This window comes from Elgaria multicarinata, chromosome 12, assembly GCF_023053635.1.
Source record: "Elgaria multicarinata webbii isolate HBS135686 ecotype San Diego chromosome 12, rElgMul1.1.pri, whole genome shotgun sequence".
Classification (NCBI taxonomy): Eukaryota; Metazoa; Chordata; class Lepidosauria; order Squamata; family Anguidae; genus Elgaria; species Elgaria multicarinata.
In genome coordinates this window covers 35,442,687-35,465,829 of record NC_086182.1, presented here as the reverse complement: position 1 = coordinate 35,465,829, position 23,143 = coordinate 35,442,687, and the positions used below count along the sequence as shown (strand labels likewise).

The 23,143-nt window shown below is 48.0% G+C and overlaps 2 protein-coding genes across 3 annotated transcripts in view; both read right to left on the bottom strand.

Annotated features, from left to right (window-relative positions):
- REXO2 (RNA exonuclease 2) overlaps positions 1-23,143 on the bottom strand; it is a 261,646-nt gene that overhangs the window by 7,254 nt on the left and 231,249 nt on the right. Inside the window, exons 2-4 of one of the 2 annotated variants that reach the window (XM_063139188.1) lie at positions 7,179-7,257; positions 4,072-4,155; positions 1,145-1,222 (exon numbers count right to left, since the gene is read on the bottom strand). In XM_063139188.1, coding sequence (XP_062995258.1) covers positions 1,145-1,222; positions 4,072-4,155; positions 7,179-7,229 — 213 coding nt within the window. In that variant the 5' untranslated portion in view covers positions 7,230-7,257. Of the gene's footprint in view, positions 1-1,144; positions 1,223-4,071; positions 4,156-7,178; positions 7,324-23,143 lie in introns of those variants that run through there. The other variant, XM_063139186.1, reaches the window with a different exon arrangement.
- RBM7 (RNA binding motif protein 7) lies at positions 12,663-18,788 on the bottom strand. The gene is made up of 5 exons (XM_063139185.1): positions 18,636-18,788; positions 16,340-16,502; positions 15,009-15,114; positions 14,499-14,589; positions 12,663-13,903 (listed from the first exon to the last, which is right to left on the bottom strand). Exons 1-5 carry the CDS (start codon positions 18,729-18,731, stop codon positions 13,526-13,528), a joined length of 834 nt encoding a protein of 277 aa, XP_062995255.1. The 5' UTR covers positions 18,732-18,788; the 3' UTR covers positions 12,663-13,525.

Genomic DNA, 23,143 nt, shown 5'->3' with positions numbered 1-23,143 from the left:
CACAGCAGCAGCTAGCTAAGTAAGTAGACCCTCTCTCCATGAACGCCAACCCACAAATAGACACAAAACAGAAAGCTCTCAGGGTGGGTCTGCCTTAGTCCCCCCTCCAACGCTGGGATTGGAGGATGATGCTTTCTGAGGTGATCAATTCTCATCAGGATTGGGAGTTGAAAGTGCCTGTCATCGCTTCAAAAAAAACAAAAAAAAACCCAAACCCCGATTTTTAAAAAAATATTGCACGTGAACCACAGGACGCAGAAAGTTGAGAGTAGTCTCAAAATGACCCCCATCCACGACTCTCTGAGCACAAGAATTTTCAGAACGATAGCTTAAAAACCAACCCAGTTATGCCCGAGTCTTTCCCTCAATGCAATCCTATGGGCGAAAAGCCGAAAACGCCGTTTGAGCCGTGCGGTTGACCCGATTTTCAAAAAAATATAGCACGCGACCCGCACGACGCAGAGAGGTGAGAGTGGTCTCAAAATGACCCCCATCCACGACTCTCTGAGCACAAGAATTTCCAGAACGATAGCTTCAAAAAGAACGTAGTTATCCACGATTATTTGCCGCAATGCAATCCTATGGCGAAATGTTTTCAAGATGGCGATCGGAGCGCTCTGCGGAAACCGGAGCGCTCCGAAAATGGCCGCTTCTCTTCGCCTTGCTTCTAGGGGTCCACGGTCCGCTCCTACTCCGCCTCTGGGTAAGGCGGAGCAGGCCAATCCGCTACTGCTTCTACGCTCCTAATCGGAGCGGATCACACCCCTATTAGCAAGCCTCTTCATTTGCCTCCCATCGAAAACACAAGCGTTTCTGAGAGACAGGACACTGCACACGGCGCTAGGAGCCCTCCCCCCCATCTGGAAGCTCCCCAGTGCTGGTTAAAAAGGTCTTAATTAGGAACCTGGGAAGTTCAAACATTATGCTAAATGATACATTATGCTGCTGAGTCAGTTAGGCAAACACAGGCATGTTTGCATGAATGGGATCAATATGGAGGGTTCTTTTCAGAAGCAATAGTTTGAGGAAGGGGAGAGGGGCAAAAGGAAACATAAACTGGGGCTGCAAGAAAAGATTTGGCGTGGAATTGTAAAGACCCTCCCCCACCCCAAAAATGCTACAACAAACCCAGAGAGCCTTTTACCTTCCCATGATGCTCTTTGCACCATTCTGACATGCCGTCTAGCAGCTCATCTGGCTGGTTTATGATCAGGTTGGGACCCTGTCAGCAAATAAAGAGAGAAAAATGAGAAATAACATCGTATCATTGCAATGCATGTATTTGAAAGGTAGCGTTATATCTTTGGGGAGGGGTCATAGCTCAGTTGGTAAAGCGTCTGCGTTGTGGGCAGAAGGTACTAAGTCCCATCGCCGGCATCTCCAAGTGGGGCTGGGGGGGGGGGAATCCTGTCTGAAACCCTGGAAAGCAGCTGTCAGTCAATGCTGTCAACTTGGCTAGATAGACTAAGGGTCTGACTCTGTATAAGATAGCTTCCTGTGTCTATTTTATTATATTAAAATGTATTATTATTATATTTATTTCAAACATGCCTTCCATCATGAAACTCCAAGTGGCTACGTGTGGTTCCCAGCTGGTCTCCCCTCCAAGCACTGATCGGACCCAGACCTGCTGAACTTTAGCAAGATGGCTGCCTCCTGCAACCTCAGACCATGCCCTGGCCTGGCCTGAAGGCAGTGGCCCATTTATGTCCTCAAGCCAGGGGAGGGGAAGCCTCTTGCAATTCTCACTGGGCTTGCTATTGCAGCCACACCTCGCTTTAAACACATGACAAGCAGAATCAACTCAGTAGGGCTTTCATCCCCCATGTTAATATCAAGGGATCTAGCTAGTGCCATATCAATAGTGAAACAGAGGCTGCTCAATATAGACATGCAAGACCTTCAGAGTGCTGCTCAGGGTCCACGCTCCCCCCCAGTCCCTAGGCCTATCAGTCTCCTTTTGCAAAGACGGGATGCCCTACCCACACTGGTTAACAATCCCCAAATACAGGAGAGCATTCTCACTAGCCAGACTTAACGTCCTTCCCTCTAAACTTTTAGATGGCAGATACAACAAAATCCCACTGCCCAACAGATGCGGTCCCTGTAAAAATACTGAGGTGGAAACCGTATCACACGTGTTACTGTCCTGCAGATTTTATCAATGGGCTACGAATGATCTCCTGAACCCCATTTTACAACCTTTTCCTGGTCACCCAACTGAATTCTTAATATCCCTATTACTTTGGAAGACAGACAAATCAATCACCAAGCAAGTGGCCAAGTTTTTGAACTTGGCCATTTATATTGGATTCTCTATGATTACTTGTCTTTTTAATAGCTAACTGTACGCTAAGTGTTTTTGTATGTAACTTCAGTTGGAATGGTCTATTGCCTGCAATAAATTGTTATTATTAATGCATTTATATGCTGCCTTTTTTCCTCCAAGGAACCCAAAGCGGCGTACATAATCCTCCACCTCTGCATTTTATCCTCACAACAACAACCCTGTGAGGTACGCTGGGCTGAGAGTCTGTGACTGGCCCAAAGTCACCCAGTGGGTTTCCATGGCCAAGTGGGGACTAGAACCCGGATCTCCCGACTCCCAGGCCAACACTCTAGCCACTACACCACATCCATATAGCACCCCGATAAGAAGGAGAATTATGAAGTATATCTATACATGCACAGTGTCTTTCCTTCACCACTAAAGCCTGCCTTCTCATACACCTAAAACCTTCTTTCCAGGGCTTGTTTTGTCATGGCTCCCGCAGAAGCCCGACCGTCTGCACCTATATTGTCCTTCATGCATTCCCGACACGCCTCCTTTGCAGCGTTTTGAGCAAATGTTCCAGAAGGGTTTTCCCCACAGAACCTGTAAAGCCTACGGCAGTGGGTATCCTTGCAAAGCCTTATATGGGCACTAGCGTCTCTGACTGTACCAGCTTACTTTCACCACAGATGTAAGAACCGTGATGAGCAGAGCATGATTTCACCCAGAGCAGAGGCTGTTATTCCTCCTCCAGCTAAGAAGCCCTTTACAGAAGGACATCAGAAAAGCTCTACTGAATTCAAACCAAAGGTCTATCTAGTCCAGCATTATAATTCACACAGCGGCCATCTAGAGTAATCAATCATTATGATAACAAATAACCAATAAACTGCCTGGCCAGTTAATTAGTTATTGTTTATATAGTGCATAATGCTTTACAAAGCACAATAATAATAATAATAATAATAATAATAATAATAATAATAATAATATTTCTTACCCACCTCTCCATTTGGATCGAGGCAGGAAACAACAATAAGTATAAAATACATAAAACTGAATACAAAACATAATATATATTATTAAAACATCATAAAAACATCCTAAAATTCCACTGGGTAGGCCTGCCAGAATAGATCAGTCTTTATAGCTTTCTTAAATGCTAAAAGACTATTAAGTTGACGAGTGTCCTCCGGCAGGCCATTCCACAGTCTGGGAGCAGCAGAGGAGAAGGTCCTCTGGGTAATACTTGTCAGCTTAAGAGGACAGACTTCTAGAAGTAAACTGAGGGAAGAGGTAAATAGCGGAAGAATATACATTTATTTCAATTTCACATATTTAAGCTTAATAAGAATAGGGAGTGTGGACTAAGGAATCAGGCAGATGTTCAGGGTGGGGTGGGAGTTTCAGACATAACGGACAATGATGTAGAAAAGGAACACAATAAGTTAGCTACAAGTCATAGACTCATAAAATAGCAGAGTTGGAAGGGGCCTACAAGGCCATCAAGTCCAACCCCCTGCTCATCAATGTTCATCAACTGAAAAACAGATGAACTTTTAGGCTGGATGACAACAGGAAGCATCCATGATTGAGTCCACCTTCAAGTTTCTAGCGCCAAGCTGACATTCATTTCCCAGGCTAGAAACATCTGGAAACTGCATGTGTAAAAAGGCCTTTTCATCAACCAGCTGCCTACAAAGAATGCAGTATAAGGACATTCCCAGCAGGAAGGCTTCTCTCATGGTTGGTTAGCTGACATTTAGCCGGCACCAAAGCAGTGCAAAACTGCAACCTACCTCAGCCAAGACGTTCAAGTCTGAATCTGTGATGAGACAGGCCATCTCAATTATTTCGTCCTTCTCAATGTCCAGTCCAGTCATCTGTAACAAAGGCAAAAAAGTTAACAAGCGGCAGATATCATGAAAATCTTTCTGTTCCACTTGCGTGCTAGCAAAAGTACATCTGAATCCTTTTGCGGTGTGCCCTAAACACCCTACGAGTCTTAGGTTAAACAGGCATCACCGCAGACTGGAAATGGGGAGGGGGGGAAATGGGAGTGTCAATTTCACAGAGAGCTAGAAAATTAATTCAGAAGAATTGTCCCAAACCCAGTTTTAGAGAAATGGGGAAAGTGCCTGGTGCGACGGCGACATCCCTTGATGCAGGAATCCTTAAACAGCGCACTTATCTATTTATTATTATTTATTTATTTAGAATATTTATATACCGCTCCCCATTGAAAAATTTCAGAGCGGTGTACAATGTAAAATGAAAATAAAAACAGAATAAAAACAGTTAAAACAAAATTTAAAAGAAGCAATAACAGTAATCCAAGGCTGCATGTTAGAGAAAGGCTTCTTGGAATAAAGATGTTTTCAGGAGGCGCCGAAAGGAGTACAAGGTTGGTGCCTGCCTGACCTCCAGAGGCAGGGAATTCCACAGGAGGGGGGCCACCACGCTGAAGGCTCTTCCCTTGGTGGATTCCAATCGGAGGACGGGTCTATGTGGAACCACCAGGAGCAGGCCCTCGGATGACCTCAGTGACCGGGCAGGTTGGGAAGGGAGAAGGCGCTCTCCCAGGTATCCTGGTCCTAAGTTGTCAGTAGTTTTAGGGCCTCAAGCCAACACCAGATGAAAACTGTGGGTAGGTCTAGGGTTCTCAGTGCCACAGGAGGCTCAGCCGGCTGTCAGTAAAAGGTGTGGGGAAATCTGTGATGATTCCTTTTAACTACATTAACTATAAGGGCTAAAAGAAAACCCTTTCATGTTCGGTGACAGTGTAGCAGATTTATGGAAGCTAGACGCAAACAAGGGATGATTTTCTCTGGCATTCCCTGCTTAGCCAACGTAAGAGCAACCGAGGCAGGTTTCTGGTCTGGCCAAGATTAGGTGATAGAACTTCCCATTCTCCACATCCCAAGGTTCCCATGTCACCAAGGGGGAGTGGAGCGTTCAGCATCCCATGGAGCATCTGGATACCTCTGAGGAGCCCACAAGGAGGACTCAAGTGACAGGAAGCCAGATTCCAGCTGGACATCAGGAAAAACTTCCTGACTGTTAGAGCAGTATGACAATGGAATCAGTTACCTAGGGAGGTTGTGGTCTCTCCCACACTAGAGGCCTTCAAGAGGCAGCTGGACAACCATGCTTTGAGGTGGATTCCTGCATTGAGCAGGGGTTTGGACTCAATGGCCTTGTAGGCCCCTTCCAACTCTGCTATTCTATAATTCTATGAGTGCCCTTGCACCATCCCACCCATATTCCCCAGCAACTGGTGTACACAGGCTTACCACGTGTAACTCTGTATACCTCTATCATGTCTCCCCTTAATCACTTTTCCTCCTGTGCGGAGGAGCCCCAAACTTTGTAAGTTTCCCCCCCATATGCCCTTCCCCAACCAACCCACCCCCCATACACCCACACACAACCCTATGGTGCATGTGCCTCTTGGAGGGGGGATACTATGGGATGCCAAACACACCCAGGCACGCACACACTACCCAAAGGGCACCCCTCCTTCCTGGGAACTACTACAGGAGAGATCCCGCCCTCTGTGCATAGAGCCTAGAGGGCACCTGTTTCCTGGGAGATATTATTATGGGATGTAGCCTGGCACCTTAATGGCAGGTATGTCTCCCGGAGGGATGTTTTAAGAAGAGCCCCTTCCCCCCCCCCCCCGCCACTTCTCTTCTCTCTTTTGGGGAGGGGGGATACGTATGCCAAGAAGCCCCTCTGCACCCGCCTATTCCGTGCGGGTCTGGAGGAGATATTGCGGGATGGAGCCTCTCCGGGTGGGGGGGCGGGTGTGTGGAGTGGGGGATGCCATTAGGGATGGAGCCCCTCTGGGGTGATTATGGGATGGAGCCCCTCTGCCACACACCTTGCCCTGCAGGAGCCTGCCTGGGCGGGTATTATGGGATGCAGCCCCTCTGCCACACACCTTGCCCTGCAGGAGACTGCCTCGGCGGGTATTATGGGATGGAGCCCCTCTGCCACACACCTTGCCCTGCAGGAGACCGCCTCGGCGGGTATTATGGGATGGAGCCCCTCTGCCACACACTTTGCCCTGCAGGAGACTGCCTGGGCGGGTATTATGGGATAGAGCCCCTCTGCCACACACCTTGCCCTGCAGGAGACTGCCTGGGCGGGTATTATGGGATAGAGCCCCTCTGCCACACACCTTGCCCTGCAGGAGACTGCCTCGGCGGGTATTATGGGATGGAGCCCCTCTGCCACACACCTTGCCCTGCAGGAGACCGCCTCGGCGGGTATTATGGGATGGAGCCCCTCTGCCACACACTTTGCCCTGCAGGAGACTGCCTGGGCGGGTATTATGGGATAGAGCCCCTCTGCCACACACCTTGCCCTGCAGGAGACTGCCTGGGCAGGTATTATGGGATAGAGCCCCTCTGCCACACACCTTGCCCCGCAGGAGACTGCCTCGGCGGGTATTATGGGATGGAGCCCCTCTGCCACACACCTTGCCCTGCAGGAGACCGCCTCGGCGGGTATTATGGGATGGAGCCCCTCTGCCACACACCTTGCCCTGCAGGAGACCGCCTCGGCGGGTATTATGGGATGGAGCCCCTCTGCCACACACTTTGCCCTGCAGGAGACTGCCTGGGCGGGTATTATGGGATAGAGCCCCTCTGCCACACACCTTGCCCTGCAGGAGACCGCCTCGGCGGGTATTATGGGATAGAGCCCCTCTGCCACACACCTTGCCCTGCAGGAGACTGCCTGGGCGGGTATTATGGGATAGAGCCCCTCTGCCACACACCTTGCCCTGCAGGAGACTGCCTCGGCGGGTATTATGGGATGGAGCCCCCCACCACCACCACCTTTTGCCCCGCTGGCGGCGCAGCTCTCCCCCGGGGGGCCTATTATGGGCTGGGCGGCTCACCTCCAAGTCCACCCAGACCATCCGCTGCGCCATGTCGGCCGCCCCGGCCATGGCTCGCGCCCCGGCCCGGCTCTGCCTCCTCGCTGCCTGCGCGCCCAGCAGCTCCAGCCCTCGCCAAGCCCTTCCGCAAGCGCCGCGCATCTTGGAAGGGCGGCAGGGGACTACAGCTCCCGGCGTGCCCCGCGCAGCCCCACCCGCTGGGGTGCAGCCTCGGAAGCCCCCGCGGGCTGCCGGGAGATGGAGTTTTTCGCGGAAGCCGGAAAGGGAGGGGGGAGACGCGAAAGCGCGTTCTGCGAGGAGGCGCATGGCCTGCTGGGGGATGTAGTCTCCTCGGGGCAGAGAGAGACGCCGAGCTCCGCCGGAGGAAGGCGCGTTTTGGAAAAAAACAAATGCGTTTTATTATTATTCATTTACAATCTTTGCATGCCGCTGCACAACCAAAGATTTAGGAGCGGTGAACAGCAGAATAAAAACAACCAGGTTAAAACAAATAATATTTTTTTAAAAGAGACTGATAAAGACACACGCTTGGATGTGAAAGATCTCAGTCCAGAAAGCCCTTATTATTAATTTATTTAAAATATTTATATCCCACTCTATATCACTAAGATCTCAGGGCGGCGTACAGATAAAAACATACAGTATAAAACAATAAATATGCACAGTTAAAAACAAATTAAACCATGATCCAAGTTAAAACAATATATAATTTAAAAAGCAATACATGCAGTTAAAATAGTTAAAACAGTGAGTTTAACCATCAAAGGCTTTGTTAAAAAGCCGTGTTTTTACTTGGCGTCGAAATGAAATCAACGTTGGCACCAATCGGGCCTCCAAGGGGAGGGCATTCCACAGTCGTGGTGCCACCACAGAGAAGCCCTCTCGAAAGCCCTTAATGTGCGCCAGGTGCTGTACAAACACACACACCCAAAAAAAACCCAAAGCAGAAAAAGGCGAGACCCCCAAACCAAGGCTCACAATCTTAGACAAAAAAAGCTGCAAAAGGAGAGGGGCGGGCGAGGAGAGGAAACTTTGTCCGAAGATGGAAAAGAGAAAATAATAAGTAAACAACAACAATATAATAATTCAGCTAGGAGCAGGACAGCAAGTAACACAGGCATGATAAGAGGTAAGGGAGCCACTGCCCCAGACAGGCTGCTTCAGCCCCATCCCTCCCAACACTTCCAACTGGAAAGGATCCCTCCGGTCTCTTTCTGGGATTGTGTGGGTGCTTCCAGGTGAGGCTTTTATTGAAGGCACTGCCTTCAATAGGGGCATCCAGATGACATATCCCTCCATTTACAGCCTTCCCACTGCTAATTGTCTTTTTTTTTTTGTACTAGAAAAAACAAAATACAAATCCGTTAACCCGTTATGGAAGAAAAGACAGAAGATAGCGAGTGATAAGAGCCCTCCTTCTGGAAGCACCCTTTGAGATAAAGAAGGAAGAAATAAAACAAAAACGGAAGCAGTCGTAAAACACGGGATGGCTGCAAAGGGAAGATGACATTTGGACACTCACGTAAAATTCTGTGGATGTTAAAAGAGATTGCACCATAGAAGCCTCATCTGGAAGCATCCTGAGCCAATCCTGAGCTTAACACTGCCTGGAAGTGGCTCCCTAGGGCTTTGGACAAGAGTCTTCTCTCTGGATTGAGCCTGGGACCATCTGTCTGCCAAGGATGCGCTCTGCCACCGAGTTACGGCCTCTCCTTGTACGGGATGACGTGATTTTAGTCATTTCTCAAAGTGGGACAAAGGAGAGTTGCCTATGCGAGAGAGCCACAAAAGGGAAAGCCAGACGGAGATGAGAGACGGCACAAGAGACAATGGAGGTTTAAATCAGATGATTTTTTAATTTGACATAGATTGAAAATAGAAAGAAAAATCCTCTCTACATAAGAATACAAGAGCATGCTGGATCAAACCAACGGTCCTTCTAGTACAGCATTCCGTTCACCAACCAGCTGTCAATGGGAAACTCATGAGCAAGACCTGAGTGGATTAGCACCCTCCCACTCACATTCCTCAGCAACTGGCGTTCATAGGCATAGTGGAGGTAGCGTACAACCATCAGGGCTAATAGCCATTGATAGTCTTCCCCTCCAAGAATTTGTCTAAAGCATCCACAATGGTGGCCGTCACATCTTGTGGTAGTGAATTCTACCATTTAACTATGTGCTACATGAAGACCTTCCTTTTATGTCCTTAATCTCTCACCCATCAGCTTCATGGGAGGACCCCACTGGGCTCTAGTATTATGAGAGGGAAGAAAATGTCATTCATACATGGCCTCCACGCAAGTACTTTCTTCCAATCTGAATACATTGTGACATGATTAAAAAAAAAATTTTTTTAATTCTTTTTTGAGAAGCACTTACCCTAGTTTTGAAATCAATGACAACTTTAACCTGGTAACATAATGGCTAAGAGTTAACGGGATGTTTATAGATGGAGGGTGCCTAGTATTACCAATCAGAAGGCATTTGGAAGCATCTGCAGTGGTTTGTTGACAAATTAGCAGGGGTGGGGGGGCACAGCAGCAAGAGTCCATCCTTGGGGTGGGGGGTTAAAAATGGCACCCGGGCCCTTCAAAGTGGCCCACTGCTGCTTTAATGGATTGCCTGCCTACTCAGCAAAATAGGCAGATGCCCTGCCCTGACTTTATTCAATAGTAATGTTAATAGATCAACTTTTAAAGTTTGATATTTTTGCTTCCCCAGGTGAAGAAAAATGGAAATTAGAATTATCTCTGTGAATGTGAAGCAGACTGGAGACTGAAGTTAAAGAACAATGTGAGGGTGGTTAACACTAGAATCATAGAATAGCAGAGTTGGAAGGGGCCTACAAGGCCATCGAGTCCAACCCCCTGCTCAATGCAGGAATCCACCCTAAAGCATCCCTGACAGAGGGTTGTCCAGCTGCCTCTTGAATGCCACTAGCATGGATACAACCGGTCAACAGTGCAAGACTGATGGTGGCACATCCGGTGCACAGGTAGATTGTATAACAGTTCCAGGAATGAATCCTAGTTTGGATGCGGACTGAGTAAGACAATGCACAAGCTTGCAGAGCGTTTTCACACATTCAGTCACACTGAAAGCATCAATGGCCGCTCTCCATGCAAATCTATCTAGGAGCTAAAATCTATTTTTAGATGCAGGATGCAAATACATTTGGCTATTTGGAATGAGAGCACCAGCTGTAGATTTGGTCCTTAGGAAATGTTGCTTGCACACAAAAATTTTAAAAGAACAAGTTTATTTTTGCGAAAATATATGTACACACAGCCTAAGGAAGTGCATTTTTTTAATACTCTTAACAATATTGCTTGGGAAACTTTTAGAATTGTGTAAATATTTTTATACTTCTGTGGGTTTGTTTCTGAGAACAATGCCATAAATATAAAACTAAGCCGATGAGATACTAACAGTGAATGTTTTTTATATTGGCGTAATTTTGACAAAATACTATGAATAACTTTTAAACATGACCCCTTGAAGCCTGCAGTCTAAGAGAGTTTTCTCTTCTCCAGCCAGAAGAAGGAAGCGCAGAAGCACAACTGAGACTCAAGGGACTGTGATGAATTTGGGCGAGAATGAAGAGAACTAAGTGCACTGTATTGCAAAAGAAGTGGCAGAAAGATCAAGGTCGATCACATTTAACTGCTGCAAGCTTTACCCTCTGCTGATTTTGTCAGAGCCGAAAAAGAATACAGAAGGACTAAAAAATGTTGTCCACTGAAACATACACCACAAGATGAAGCTGAAAATGCAACTGAGCGCGAAGGTTTATTTACTGAAATCAGGAATTTGAGACAATAAGTTGGTTCCAGATTTAATCATACTTAGAGGAGACTCACTGAAAACAGTGGGACGAGTTAAGTATGACTTAGTGAGCAATCCGATGACCCCCTAGAGAGCATTTGAGAGGCCAAAGGATTGTTTGGAGTCCCCCTGCTAAGGTCGGAGACCACACTCCAACCTTGGAAGGGGAAGTCAAGAGATCTGAGCGCCCCCACCCCCACCCCCCCTTGCAGCTGGTGTGGAAAGAACCATGCCGGCTGGCTTCCAATGCTGGGAACTGAACCTCAGAGAGAGGCCAAAGGGGGCATTTGGGTGAGTGAGGAGACTGGAGAGGCCAGTCTCTGCCCTCTCCGGTCGCCTTCCCTCCTGCTCCGAAGAGCTCCAGCAAGATGGGCAAAAAAGTCCATGTAGTGACAAATGCAGAGTGAGAGGAGAGGGAGGTGAAGACTGTCCCACCGCTCCTCCCACCCTGCATGCGATCACTGTAAGCCTCCAAGTTCAGGGGTTTCGAATCATCAAGGGTGAAATTGATAGGACTGCGCCCTCAATCTGGATGCAAGCTAGGGTCCAGACCAACCTTCCCCAACCTGGTACCTACCAAGCGTATTAGACTGCAACTCCCGTCATGCCAACCAGAATAGCCGATGGCCAAGCATTGCAACCCAGCACGTGGAAATGGTGGTCCAGACTGTGTATTTAGACTCCAACTGCTACTGAAATCGCTATGTTCAAAGGGGATCCTGGAAACTAGGGCTGTGCTCCGCTTCGGAACGTAGAAGCAATAGTGAGGCGGCCTGATTCGCCTCCGACAAAGGGGGAGATGAAGCAGGTCGGGGCGCTGCAGATCGAGGCAAAGAGGATCAAGGCCAAGCAGATCCTTCGCCTCAATCCGGAGCTCCAAAAAAAAGTTAAGTGGGGGCTTACCTGGCACTGCTGCAGTCCGGTGGCGGCTTCAACTGAGGCTCAAACTGGAAGACCGGGCCGCAACCACGGCCTATCCTTCCGCTTTGAGCCTCGGCCTCAGGTGAAGCCACTGCCAGAACGCGATGGATGCAGGTAAGGGGGGGGGGAGGAGGGTGGCCTTACCTGGCGCCGCCACCGCAGTCCGTGCAGCGATGGTGGCGGAGCCAGGTAAGGGGGCAGGGGAAAAGGACCTTACCTGAGTCCGTCGTGTTCCGGCAGCAGCTTCAATGAGCCCGAGGACTCAAACCAGAAGACCAGGCCACTCTCGGGCTCAGTTGAAGCAGCCGCAGGACCGCGACGGACACAGGTAAGGGGGGGAGGGAGGGGGCCTTACCTGCCGCAGCCGCTGCGGAGCTCCGATTCGGATCCGGAGTTCCGCAGCAGAGCGGAGTGGACCACAGGCGGATCAATGCGGGGTGGAGCGGGCCTGATCCGGAATTTGCGGATCAGGGGGTCCGTGCACAGCCCTACTGGAAACATACACTGAAGCTGCCTGAAATAAATTAGCCACCGAATTTTGAAGGAGTGGAACCCAAGACTTCCATCCTAAGCACGCTTTTTAGGAAGTCCCACATCCAGATGTTTCCAAGTAGAGACAACTATACTTATGCACACTGATGGCCTTTTTAAATGCACAAATTCCAGGAGGAGGAAGGCCACCTTAAAAATCAGATTCCATCCTCCACCCACCAAAAAGCTAATCTGAGACCCCTGGTTAGTCAAGATTTGAGATTTATTCTGAAACCAAATAGTCATTTTGTAATTAAATGGCTGCTTTCTGTTAATATTCTAGAAATTTCACAATACTATATTCTCATAAATACTTACCTTTGTACTAAATAAAGATTGTATTTCTAAACTCACCATCTAAACCATTTTTATTATGTTAAATATAGAAAGGGTATGTACAGAGGCATGCAATGATTTCCTGAGAGGTTTTAATCACTTAAATGGTTGAAAATGTCTTTATGATACTGCAGGTGTTCTCTCTCTTAATATAAAAATCAATGTACTCCATGAAAGCAGCTGGAAAAATTAACACATCCTTCGGTACAAATTATCAAGCCATCCAGCAAATTCGTTTCACTCTTCTCTCTGAACAGGCTGGCTATTTCTTTAATACAAATATTCCAGTAGCAAAACACTGTCACCAATAGTGTAAGATGCCGCTGAGCCTTCGACTCTGTGGCCCTCTTCCACGGGATTTCTACCTCAGAGGCTTCTCTCATTAACACACTACAAAAATACCAACATCCATTTTAAAATACAACCAAAGCAGCACAGCATTTTCCATATAAAATAATCTACAATGATTTGTGTTGGTTTAAAGGTGTGGCACTCCCTTTTCTTTTCTTTTTTGCCTAAACCCTGAGGGAAAGGTTAATACAATTGAAACAAAGCCACTTCGCTCAAAATACATACTGCAGGTGATTTTTATAAAAGTATTTAAAAATTAAAAAAAAGGTAACCTGTCTATAAGGTCTCTGTAAAAACAAAAACAAAATTCTTGAGAGGGAAAAGAATCACCTAATGTTGTCCCCCCTGGGAAAGTCATGTAAATTCCACTCTGGACACTCGCTAGTGGCGGGAGGGGCGCCATTTGCCATCGCGGGAGCTCTCCCTGCGGTCATCGTAATCGTGACTCCAGCCTCCGTAGTTTCGCTCGTCGTGGCAATACTCGTCCCGACTCCCCCTGAAATGATATTCTGAGCTGTGGTCAGCAAGCCGCTGCTGCTCCCGGCTGTAATGCCTGCTGTCAGCCGGATACGGATGGGAGCTCACTCTGTTCTTGCGCTGCGCTGATGCCGCCTCTGGGCGCCACTGCCCTGATGAGGCCGACGACTGGGAAAAGGAGTAACTCTGCTGGTGTCCTGGCAAAGCAAAACCGGAGGCCTCTGAATGCGGGGAGCCGTGCCTTCCGCTGTACTGCGGCTGCTGCCACATAGCATTATTCATCTGGAAAGAGAAAGTGTGTCTGTTATGAAGGGACACCTGCCCAGACAGGTGGCTGCCAAGTCACCACCTGCTTTGGCAAAGTTTGGCAAGCGCAGAGCCCGGCTTCACTGTCAACAAGAACATCTACAGCCGTTTCAGAGGCCTGTAGGAATTAATCGTAGCTGTGGTTGTATTTCTTGGCGGAGGACACTTCACCCAGGCCCGGCTGCTTTAGATGAACCGCTACGAATCTTGCCTGACAGAGGGAGACCTGGTTCTTGGTTTTCTGCCCACCTTCTTGAACTGAACAGCACAGTCACTTTGTAAGCAAGACACACCATGTTTATTAGAAAGGCATTAGGACAAACATTTGGAAGTATCACAGAATTTCATGACAAAGTTCCAAACAGGAGAAAATAAGACATGCATTACCCATTACAGCTTCCCGTTAGCAGGCTACTTCTACTGGAATGACGTACAGCCTCATCCCATAACTTTAGATTTTCAAGCCTATCAGATATCCATAACAAGAGGCCTGGGCTCTTTTGCCCAAGACCTGCTCTGCCCACTGGCAACTCGCCAGTTTTTCACTGACATCGGTGCAAGGAACTCTCACCACAGCTTGTCTCTGGAGGTTATCTGGAGACGAGAAGGACCTCTGCACAGTTGGCAACCCTGTGGACATGTTATCCATGTTCCTCTCATACCTGTCAAACCAAGGGCAGAAGTCAGTTACAGCTTAGGAGTCTCAGATCAGAGTTTCATGCTAATCGTAAATTAGGTTAGCAATGAACTTGTTTCTTTTGCACTCTGGACTTGAGAAAGGTTACATTCAACATTTATTCCTGCTCTGCTTTCTGCTGTTACTAATCCATAAGAGGACCTCTCCTCATATTCCATGACTGCGAAGTTTGCTCAAGAGTCTTTGGTGGGGGTCTTTTTTTATTTATCAAAAGCCTTTTGGAAGTCCAAGTAAACGATGTCTACTGGACCACCCTTCTCTACATGTTTACTGACACTTCCAAAGAACTCTAAAAGACCACAAGTAATTTGTGCTGGATTCACTCCCTAATTAGCTGCAATCTTAAATGCACTTAAGTGGTTCAACACGATATCATTGGTTTACCTGTTGCTGGCAGTTATTGGCAACTGTTGTACACTGGAGGGGTTTCCATTAGCAGGTCCATGGTGGGAATAAGGCAAACTGCTGTCTTGAGATGCATGACTGCTCCCTAAAGATAAAGGACATTTCTTAAGAATAACTAAATTAAGTCAATTACACCCTAAGATGAGAAGACGCAAGGTGCTAGCAGATGGAAACCATGCTCATTACTTAATGGGCTCTGGAGTATCACACTAGAGAACTACTAAGGCACACAAACATATTTCCAAAACAAGTGTTGCAACCTAGTAGAATACCCAGTGGTGAAGATGCAATCACAATGCAACACTGAGGAACTAAACTCATGTTAATTGCAATGCCATAGCTGAGGAAACTGAACTTTTCTAGAGTAAAAGGCCTCAAACACTCTTCTAAGCAGCAAAACACACACAAAAAATGAGAGTGATTTCATTTCCTCTGTTTAAGAAGCAAGCTTAGCGGTTTAAAGGAATTCCTCATAGATTCGATCCAAGGCAAACTCAGCTCCAGAACCCGCTTCAGTGCTGGGGCTCAGTTCAGAAATGCTAAAGGCAATAATCTGGTTTGCACAGCACAATGAACTATCGGTTAAACAACCCACAGGTAATCGGGGCTACTCAGGAGCAAGCAAATGTGCTGCCTCCCGCTCATTCATCCTTTTCACTTCATTTCTGCTTTTGTAAACATTTGCGATGTGCACACCTGGAAGTCTGGGTTGTTGAGGGAGAAACAACCAAGAGTTACAATCCAACAACAAAACATTAGAACTCATGGTTTACAAAAGAGGAAATGAAGCAGAAGGGGCGGGTCCGAGGCAGTGCAGACAACTCATGGTTTGATGCGTACAAACCAAGTGAATGTTTCTAGACATGTTAAGAGTGCATTTGCCTGTGATCACACAGGCTCAGAAAACACACAGCTCTTTCCCCAACTAAATAGGGTAATACACCTCTTTTCAAAATTATGGTTTTATTTCAAATACAAAGTCCTATAAAGTTCATTTCAGCATCTCCAGCTACATAGTTCACATTCATACAGTATTTAACTAAAAAATTTACACATTTTAGAAGATCCTAACAGTTTGTCCTCCACCAACTGACAAACAAGCATCCTCCAAAAGAGTTAATAAGATAGTACACAAATGTGCACTAATGATATGATGACTTGAGCGATTTACAGGCTCGGGGACAATTTAATCCAATGTGGATTAACAACAAAAATGTGTGCTATACCAGAATTTTAAGCATAAGGGAAGGGGATAATACCCTTCCACTTTGCCTAAATTATCTAGGCTGGTTTAAACATTTCATGGATACCTGATCGGAACTGAATTTTGAGAGGTCTCCCAAAAAGTTTGATCCCATTAAGTAGACTCATGCCATAGGGGACAGATTCTTCGTGTTTGAAATTCACAAATGCAAACTGCTTGGGTTTCCCATCCCTGTCCTTCGGGATCTTTACTTTAATGACTGGGCCTGCCTGCAAACCAAGAAACAAAACAAAATGTTAAATAAAAATGAAGCCACTTTCCCCTGAACCTTATTTAGCTTCATGCATCTGTGTTTCAATTTACAAAGGAGCATTATTTGCGTACATTCAAGTACAGTAGGCCAGCAACACTTAAACAAAAGACACTGCAACAGCCTACTCAACAGGTGACATGTTCCAATTTTATTCTCCAAAAAACCTGGAGAGCAGAACACACTCCTAACCTCTCTAGTGCGATGGAAGAGGTTCAATCAGATAATGGTGAGACAATAAAGGGTAAGGGGAGGGGAATCCAGCCATCTCCTCAGGTGGACATCATAAAGGCAGAACAATGCATGCACCTACGTGAATCTAGAACCCGCATGGAGGACAGAAGGCTGTTCAATATTCTCTGAGGGTGGATTCAGCTAACGTTCTAAATTGCGAACATGCAATGCAAACCCCCTTCCACTCCTAAGCACGCATCCAAAAACGCAGGGTGAACCTCATTCTTTATTACAATTTGAGCACCACTTTTTCCTGTATGAAATGAGTATTGAAGCGTTCAGTTCATCAATCCAGCCTCACAACTCAGGGATGGAGGGGGAGGCAGCATGACTCTTTCTGCAGATCCCAGTTTCTAGCTTTCACATTTTGGAGAGGGAGGGAGATGCACAATGCAGTGAATCCAAAACAATGACCGATTTCACACATAATCACAGCAAATCCCAGGTTAATTAACCCTCGATTTGCCAGGTCATGTGCCGGTGCTGTTTTGAACATGCAAATCTCCCATCAGCCTGGTCATAGGTTGCTCTGTGATGTGCAAACCCAGACAGGACGGCTTATTTGTGGGTGAAGCAAACCAAAGTTAACCTACAATTACTGGGAAGGAAAGGAGAACAGAGCCAATGCAGTGTAGGAAGCCCACGAGCAGACCTGAAGGGCATCGCCCTCCTGTTTGGTATTGAGAAGGATTCAGCCTTCAAGACGGAGGCCCCACTTCTTCTTCTTCTTCATCATCATCATCGTCATGGCTAATCAGGGCTAAAACTTCCTGACTGTTAGAGCAGTACAACAATGGAACCCGTTACCTAGGGAGGCTGTGGGCTCTCCCACACTAGAGGCCTTTAAGATGCAGCTGGACAGCCACCTGTCAGGGATGCTTTAGGGTGGATTCCTGCATTGAGCAGGAGGTTGGACTTGATGGCCTTATAGACCCCCTCCAACTCTGCTATTCTATGATTTACCAGAACCTCCCGCAGTCTGCCTATGCTACTTTGAAAGTCACCAAAAATCAGTGGCTGCTGCTGCAGATACCTTAACGGTATGGGAAAATATCTTCCCTGGTCTGAGTCCTGTCAGAGGCCAGTCTCTGCTGTCGGATGACCCAGGTCCTCCTGGCTTCTTGAGAATGGGAGGAAAAGTTCTCTCGGGGGACATGTGCCGCCCGGAGCATTCATTTCACAAGGGCGCAATCCTGCCCATGGCGGTCTTATCTCTGGGGGGGGCTGAAGACAAGAGCAGCCCAGGGCGGGTCCTCGCCCCACAATAAAAAGGTTCGGGGGAAACCGACCAAAGGCGACGGGGCTAAAACCAGCAGGAAGAAGGCAAGAAAGTGAAGAGAAAGAAATGGAAGTGAAAATGAAAGCCTCTCCCCCCCCCCACCCACACACCCATCTCTCTGTCCCAGGGATGGGGCACTTGGGGGGTCCTATCACGCTTTGGCCCACAACTCCCATCATCACCCCTCAACACTGGCTATGCGGGCTGGGGCTGATGGGAGTTGTAGGCCAAGACACCTGGAGGGATCAAAGGTGCGGTGCCCCATTCCGGGCTGCCTCCCTGAGGGCTGAACCCACATCTGGGGGGGCGAAAGAGGGGGTCGCTCGGACACCCCACACACACACCCCCACAGGCCGAGGAAGCGGCGCCCTCTGCCCACACCACGTCCTCCTCGGCGCCTCTGAGCATGTGCAAAGCGCCCGAGTATAGGCGGGCGGGGGGGCAGGCGCCCCCCACGAAGGCGACGGGCGCCCCCGGGCGAGTAGGCCGGCCTGAGCCCCGGCACCTCTCCGCCCTTCCCTCCCTCCGCCGACATCGGCGAGGCGCCCCGGACAGCAGAGGCCCCGCCGGCCCCGGTACCTGGTGGAAGAGCTCGAAGAGCAGCTCCTCGGTGGCTTTGGGGTCGAGGTTGCCCACGAAGAGGGTCCGGTCCGCCTCGGCCGCCGCCGCTCCCATCGCCTCAGCTCGCCGGCCGCGGGACGCGCATGCGCGAGAGCGCGGGAAGGCCCGGCTCCCGTGCTGCCTTCAAGCCTCTCGACTGCGCAGGACCGTCCCAGTGACGGCACGGCGTCGTGGCATGCGCAGGCGCAGCAGCGCCGCCGCGTTCGACTTCCGCCCGTTCCGCTGCTGCTGCTTCCGCCCTCGCTCGGTTCCCCGAGGCTGTGATTGGCTAGTCCGTTATAGCCCTGATGCAACCGCTCGCAACTGGTTTTTTAAACGATACATTTCTTCCACTGTACATATCTCCAACCCTGCAAAGGCTTCCTACGGTGTTTCCCTCCCCACGGCGAGGAAAACACAGCTCATTCCCCCAGCAACGGAATGGTGATGGCAAGCGAGAAGGGACAAAAAGCTACAGTCACCGCCGCCGCTTTTCCCTGCTCCGTGCATAGCAGAGGCCATGCCCCGCCCCCTCATTTACATACGCGGTTCCCGCTTCAGTTCCTCCCGCCATGCGCATGCCTGGCCTCAGAGCGCCCCACCGGCAGCGTCTCTGGGCGAGTCCCTGATCTGAGGGTGAATGCTGCTTAAAGGGAGCCCAAGTCAGAGCAGAGACACAGCAGCAGGCAGCCTCCTCTGTGTAGGAGTAAATGCTTTGCACTCAAGGAGAAAAGAGTGGGGATTTTAAAAAAATGATTACATTCATTAATCTATTATTATTATTATTATTATTATTATTATTATTATTATTATTATTAATATATTTATTTGTATCCCACCTTTTGCCCAATACTGGGCCTCAAGGCGGCCTTACAAAGTTTAAAACATACTTTGTGTGTGTGTGTATGTATATAGGCATATATAAACGTTTACAAAACACAACAAAATTATAAGTCATTAAACATACCGGGGGGGGGGGGGGGGGAGAGATTATTCTCCAAAGGCCAGCTGGAACAAAAAAAGGTTTTGCATGCTTCCGAAAGCCCATCAAGGATGGAGCCAGCCTAGCTTCCCCGGGAAGAGAGTTCCAGAGCACCGGAGCAGCCACCGAGAAGGCCCTGTCTCCCATGTTCCCACCAAGCGCACCTGTGAAGATGGTGGGACTGAAAGAAGGGCTTCTCCAGAAGATCTCAAAGCACGGGCAGGCTCATAAGGGAGAATACGGTCTTTCAGATAACCTGGACCCGAGCCATATAGGGCAATCTATACATGCAATTATCAGAATTGATATAAGACCTTAAAAGTAGGGCTGTGCTTCACCCTGAATCCAAGTCAAAGCAGGCTGATTCAGCCGAAATCTGGTTTGGGACAATTAAATATATTAGATTAGGAGGCAAGATTCTGAATTACTGGCCAGATCCATAATAGCATCGTGTGCATTCTCAGTCTTCAGCCTTGGGAATTTAGATGCGGATCCAGAAATTCTGCTTTGATGTTATCTCTTTGGACTTATGATCCGTGCTGAATTAAAGATTTCTTTTTCCTTTGGATCATGCAAGAAGAAACAAAAGAACTTTCTGCCGTGGAAGATTGCCCTATCCTTTTGCAAAAGGCTTATAACTTGATGAGACATAGAAGAATCTGAAATGAAAAACACATTTTCCACTTCAGTGTACACATCAAAACATAGGAGGAAGATTTTCCAAATTCTTAACAACATCTCCATGCAATTTTCATATTTTAGAGAGAAACAACCAATCTCGCCAGATCTCCACCGCGTAAATGGTGTTATTTATGGCAGCCATTTTATGCAAAAGATGATTTATGTAAATAGCTGAGCAGGCATTCTTACTCACGGACAAGCAGGCATTCCTGTACTTGCCTGACTTGGTGCATGCCAAGTCAGACAAGCGAAGGGCTCTGTGGACTGGAATACTGTGTACAGTTCTGGTCACCACACCTTTAAAAAGAAGAAGATATTATAGAGTTGGGGAAAATGCAGAAAAGGGCAACTTGATAGATGATCAAGCGGCTGGAGCAATTCCCCTTTGAGGGAAGGTTACAAAAGCTGGGATTGTTCACCTTGGGGGAAAAAGGGGGTTGAGGGGAGACATGATAGAAGTACACAAAATTATGCATGGTGTGGAGAAGGTGGATAGGGAGACATTTTTCTCCCTCTCTCGTAATAATAGACCTCTAGGGGATCATCTCATGAAGCTGATTTGTGGGAAATTCAGCACCAATAAAAAGAAGTCCTTCTTTACACCGTGCATAGTTCAACTATGGAATTCACTACCACAAGATGTGGTGACAGCCACCAGTTTGGTGTCATTTTTGAAGGACTAACGTACAAGGTTCAACGGTTTTCAATAATACGAACAAGTCAATATCTTAATTATATCTGAAGAGCCTCCAGAGGGCAGTCTTGCCCGTGTCTAACAGATTTCTTAATACTTGTGCGCTGCAGAATCCAGTGTGACCCAGAGCTTTCTAGCTCATTGTTCTAGAAAAAACATACACTTCTACTGATTTCAAAATGGGGGGTGGGGGAAGACAGGATCAAGACATTCAGTAAGGTTACTGCACAAAAAGTGCAAAAATAATTGTAACAGAAGGATGGAGGAATGGTGGACAGCAGGGGCGAGCCAAGGCACTGATGGGTAGAATCAGAGTCGGTAGAGAAAGTCGGTTAAAAGTGGGCAATGACAGAGACAGTTGGTTAGAGCTTGAGGAAGAAGGATGGAGAGAGACGATGAGAGGAATTAGAGCAGGGGTCCCAACCTTTTTGGACTTGTGGGCAAATTTGGGAGTTTAAGGAACTGCTATGGCAGCCTTCCTCAACCTGGGGCGCTCCAGATGTGTTGGACTGCATCTCCCAGAATGCCCCAGCCACCTGGCTGGGGCATTCTGGGAGTTGTAGTCCAACACATCTGGAGCGCCCCAGGTTGAGGAAGGCTGTGCTATGGGCACCCCAACAAAATGCTTGATGGGTGGGTCGCCGCTTTGGCATCTACCTGTGATGTCTATGGATCTTAGGCTGTGTCTTACTCAGAAAACACATTTATTTTGTGTCTGTTGGATTCAACACCTCTTTAATGAGGGATTGTCTAATTCGGCTAATTGCTGGCAGTGCAATGCAGCGGATGCTTCTTTTAAACATATGTTTTGGCAACGTCCCGTCGTTGCTTCTTTTGGGAAGGAGAGTATTGTGTGTGGGTATTGTCTGTTTACATGTTTGTATGGCAGTGTTTTTCGTATTATGTGCAATATTGTATTTTTAAGGCTCTTAGTCTTTATAGACTGCCCAGAGAGCTTTGGCGATTGGGTGGTATAGAAATATAATAAATGAAAAATAATACATGAAATCAATAAATACATGTTTACTGTTTTAACTACTTGTGCTCCGGTTTGAATGGATTTTAAGATTAATCTATACCAAATCCATAAAGTGGCTTTGAATTATAGCCAAATATATAAAGATCAATAGGTAGTGATAGCAAATCATTAGGTGGTGTGGGCAGATTATTTTGGGGGTTATTACACAAAGTCTGGATGCAGTGGACAAACTGTGTGATTTAGCCAGTGACCGGTGGGGGGCAGGGCTTTGTAGGTGACCATCTAGACATCTCATAATAATAATAAAAAATTGTTTCAATTTCCCTTTTAAAGCAAGGCACAAGATATCAGAAACACCAACATGGTGGTCTTTTCTTTTCTTTTTTCTAAAATTGCAGGAATGAAGCTACACACACACACACACACACACACACACACTAAATTGACCAGAAGAAAACCCCCAAGATCCATATTAGAGTAATACCTTCATCAAGCCAACTGAAAAAACACAAAAAGTGTGCCAGCTTTTAGGGGTGTGCACAGACCCCCCGCTCCGCCCCGTGGGCCGATCCGAAAATTTCGGATCGGCCCGCTCCACTCCGTGCCGCTCCGCCCATACTCCGCTCCTCTTCGCCGCGGAGCTCCGGCTCCGAATCGGAGCTCCACAGTGGTGGGGAGTGGCACCAGGTAAGGCAGGGAGAGGAGGGCGGGAGGTTTACCGGGCCCTGCCGCCATCGCCGCCCATGCGGTGACGGTGGCAGAGCCCGGTAAGGGACCAAGGGGGAGTGGGGCCTTACCTGCCTCCGTCCGTCGGCGTCTTCAATTGAGCCCGCAGTTCAACCAGGAAGCAAGTGGCCCAGACTTCCTGGTTGAACCGCGGGCTCAATTGAAGACGCCAAGGGACCGCGGACGGAGGCAGGAAAGGGAGAGGAGGGCGGGGGAGTTACCGGGCATGGGCGACAGCGGCAGGGCCCGGTAAACCCCACTTACCTTTCCGGCGGAGCTCCGGATCGAGGCGAAGGATCCGCCTTCACCCCGATCCTCTTTGCCACGCTCCGCCGGCCCCCCAATCCTCTTCGCCTCCGCCTTAAGGGCAGGCGAAGCCCCCCACTTCGCTTCTAATTTGCCGGTCCGATTAGAAGCGGAGCACA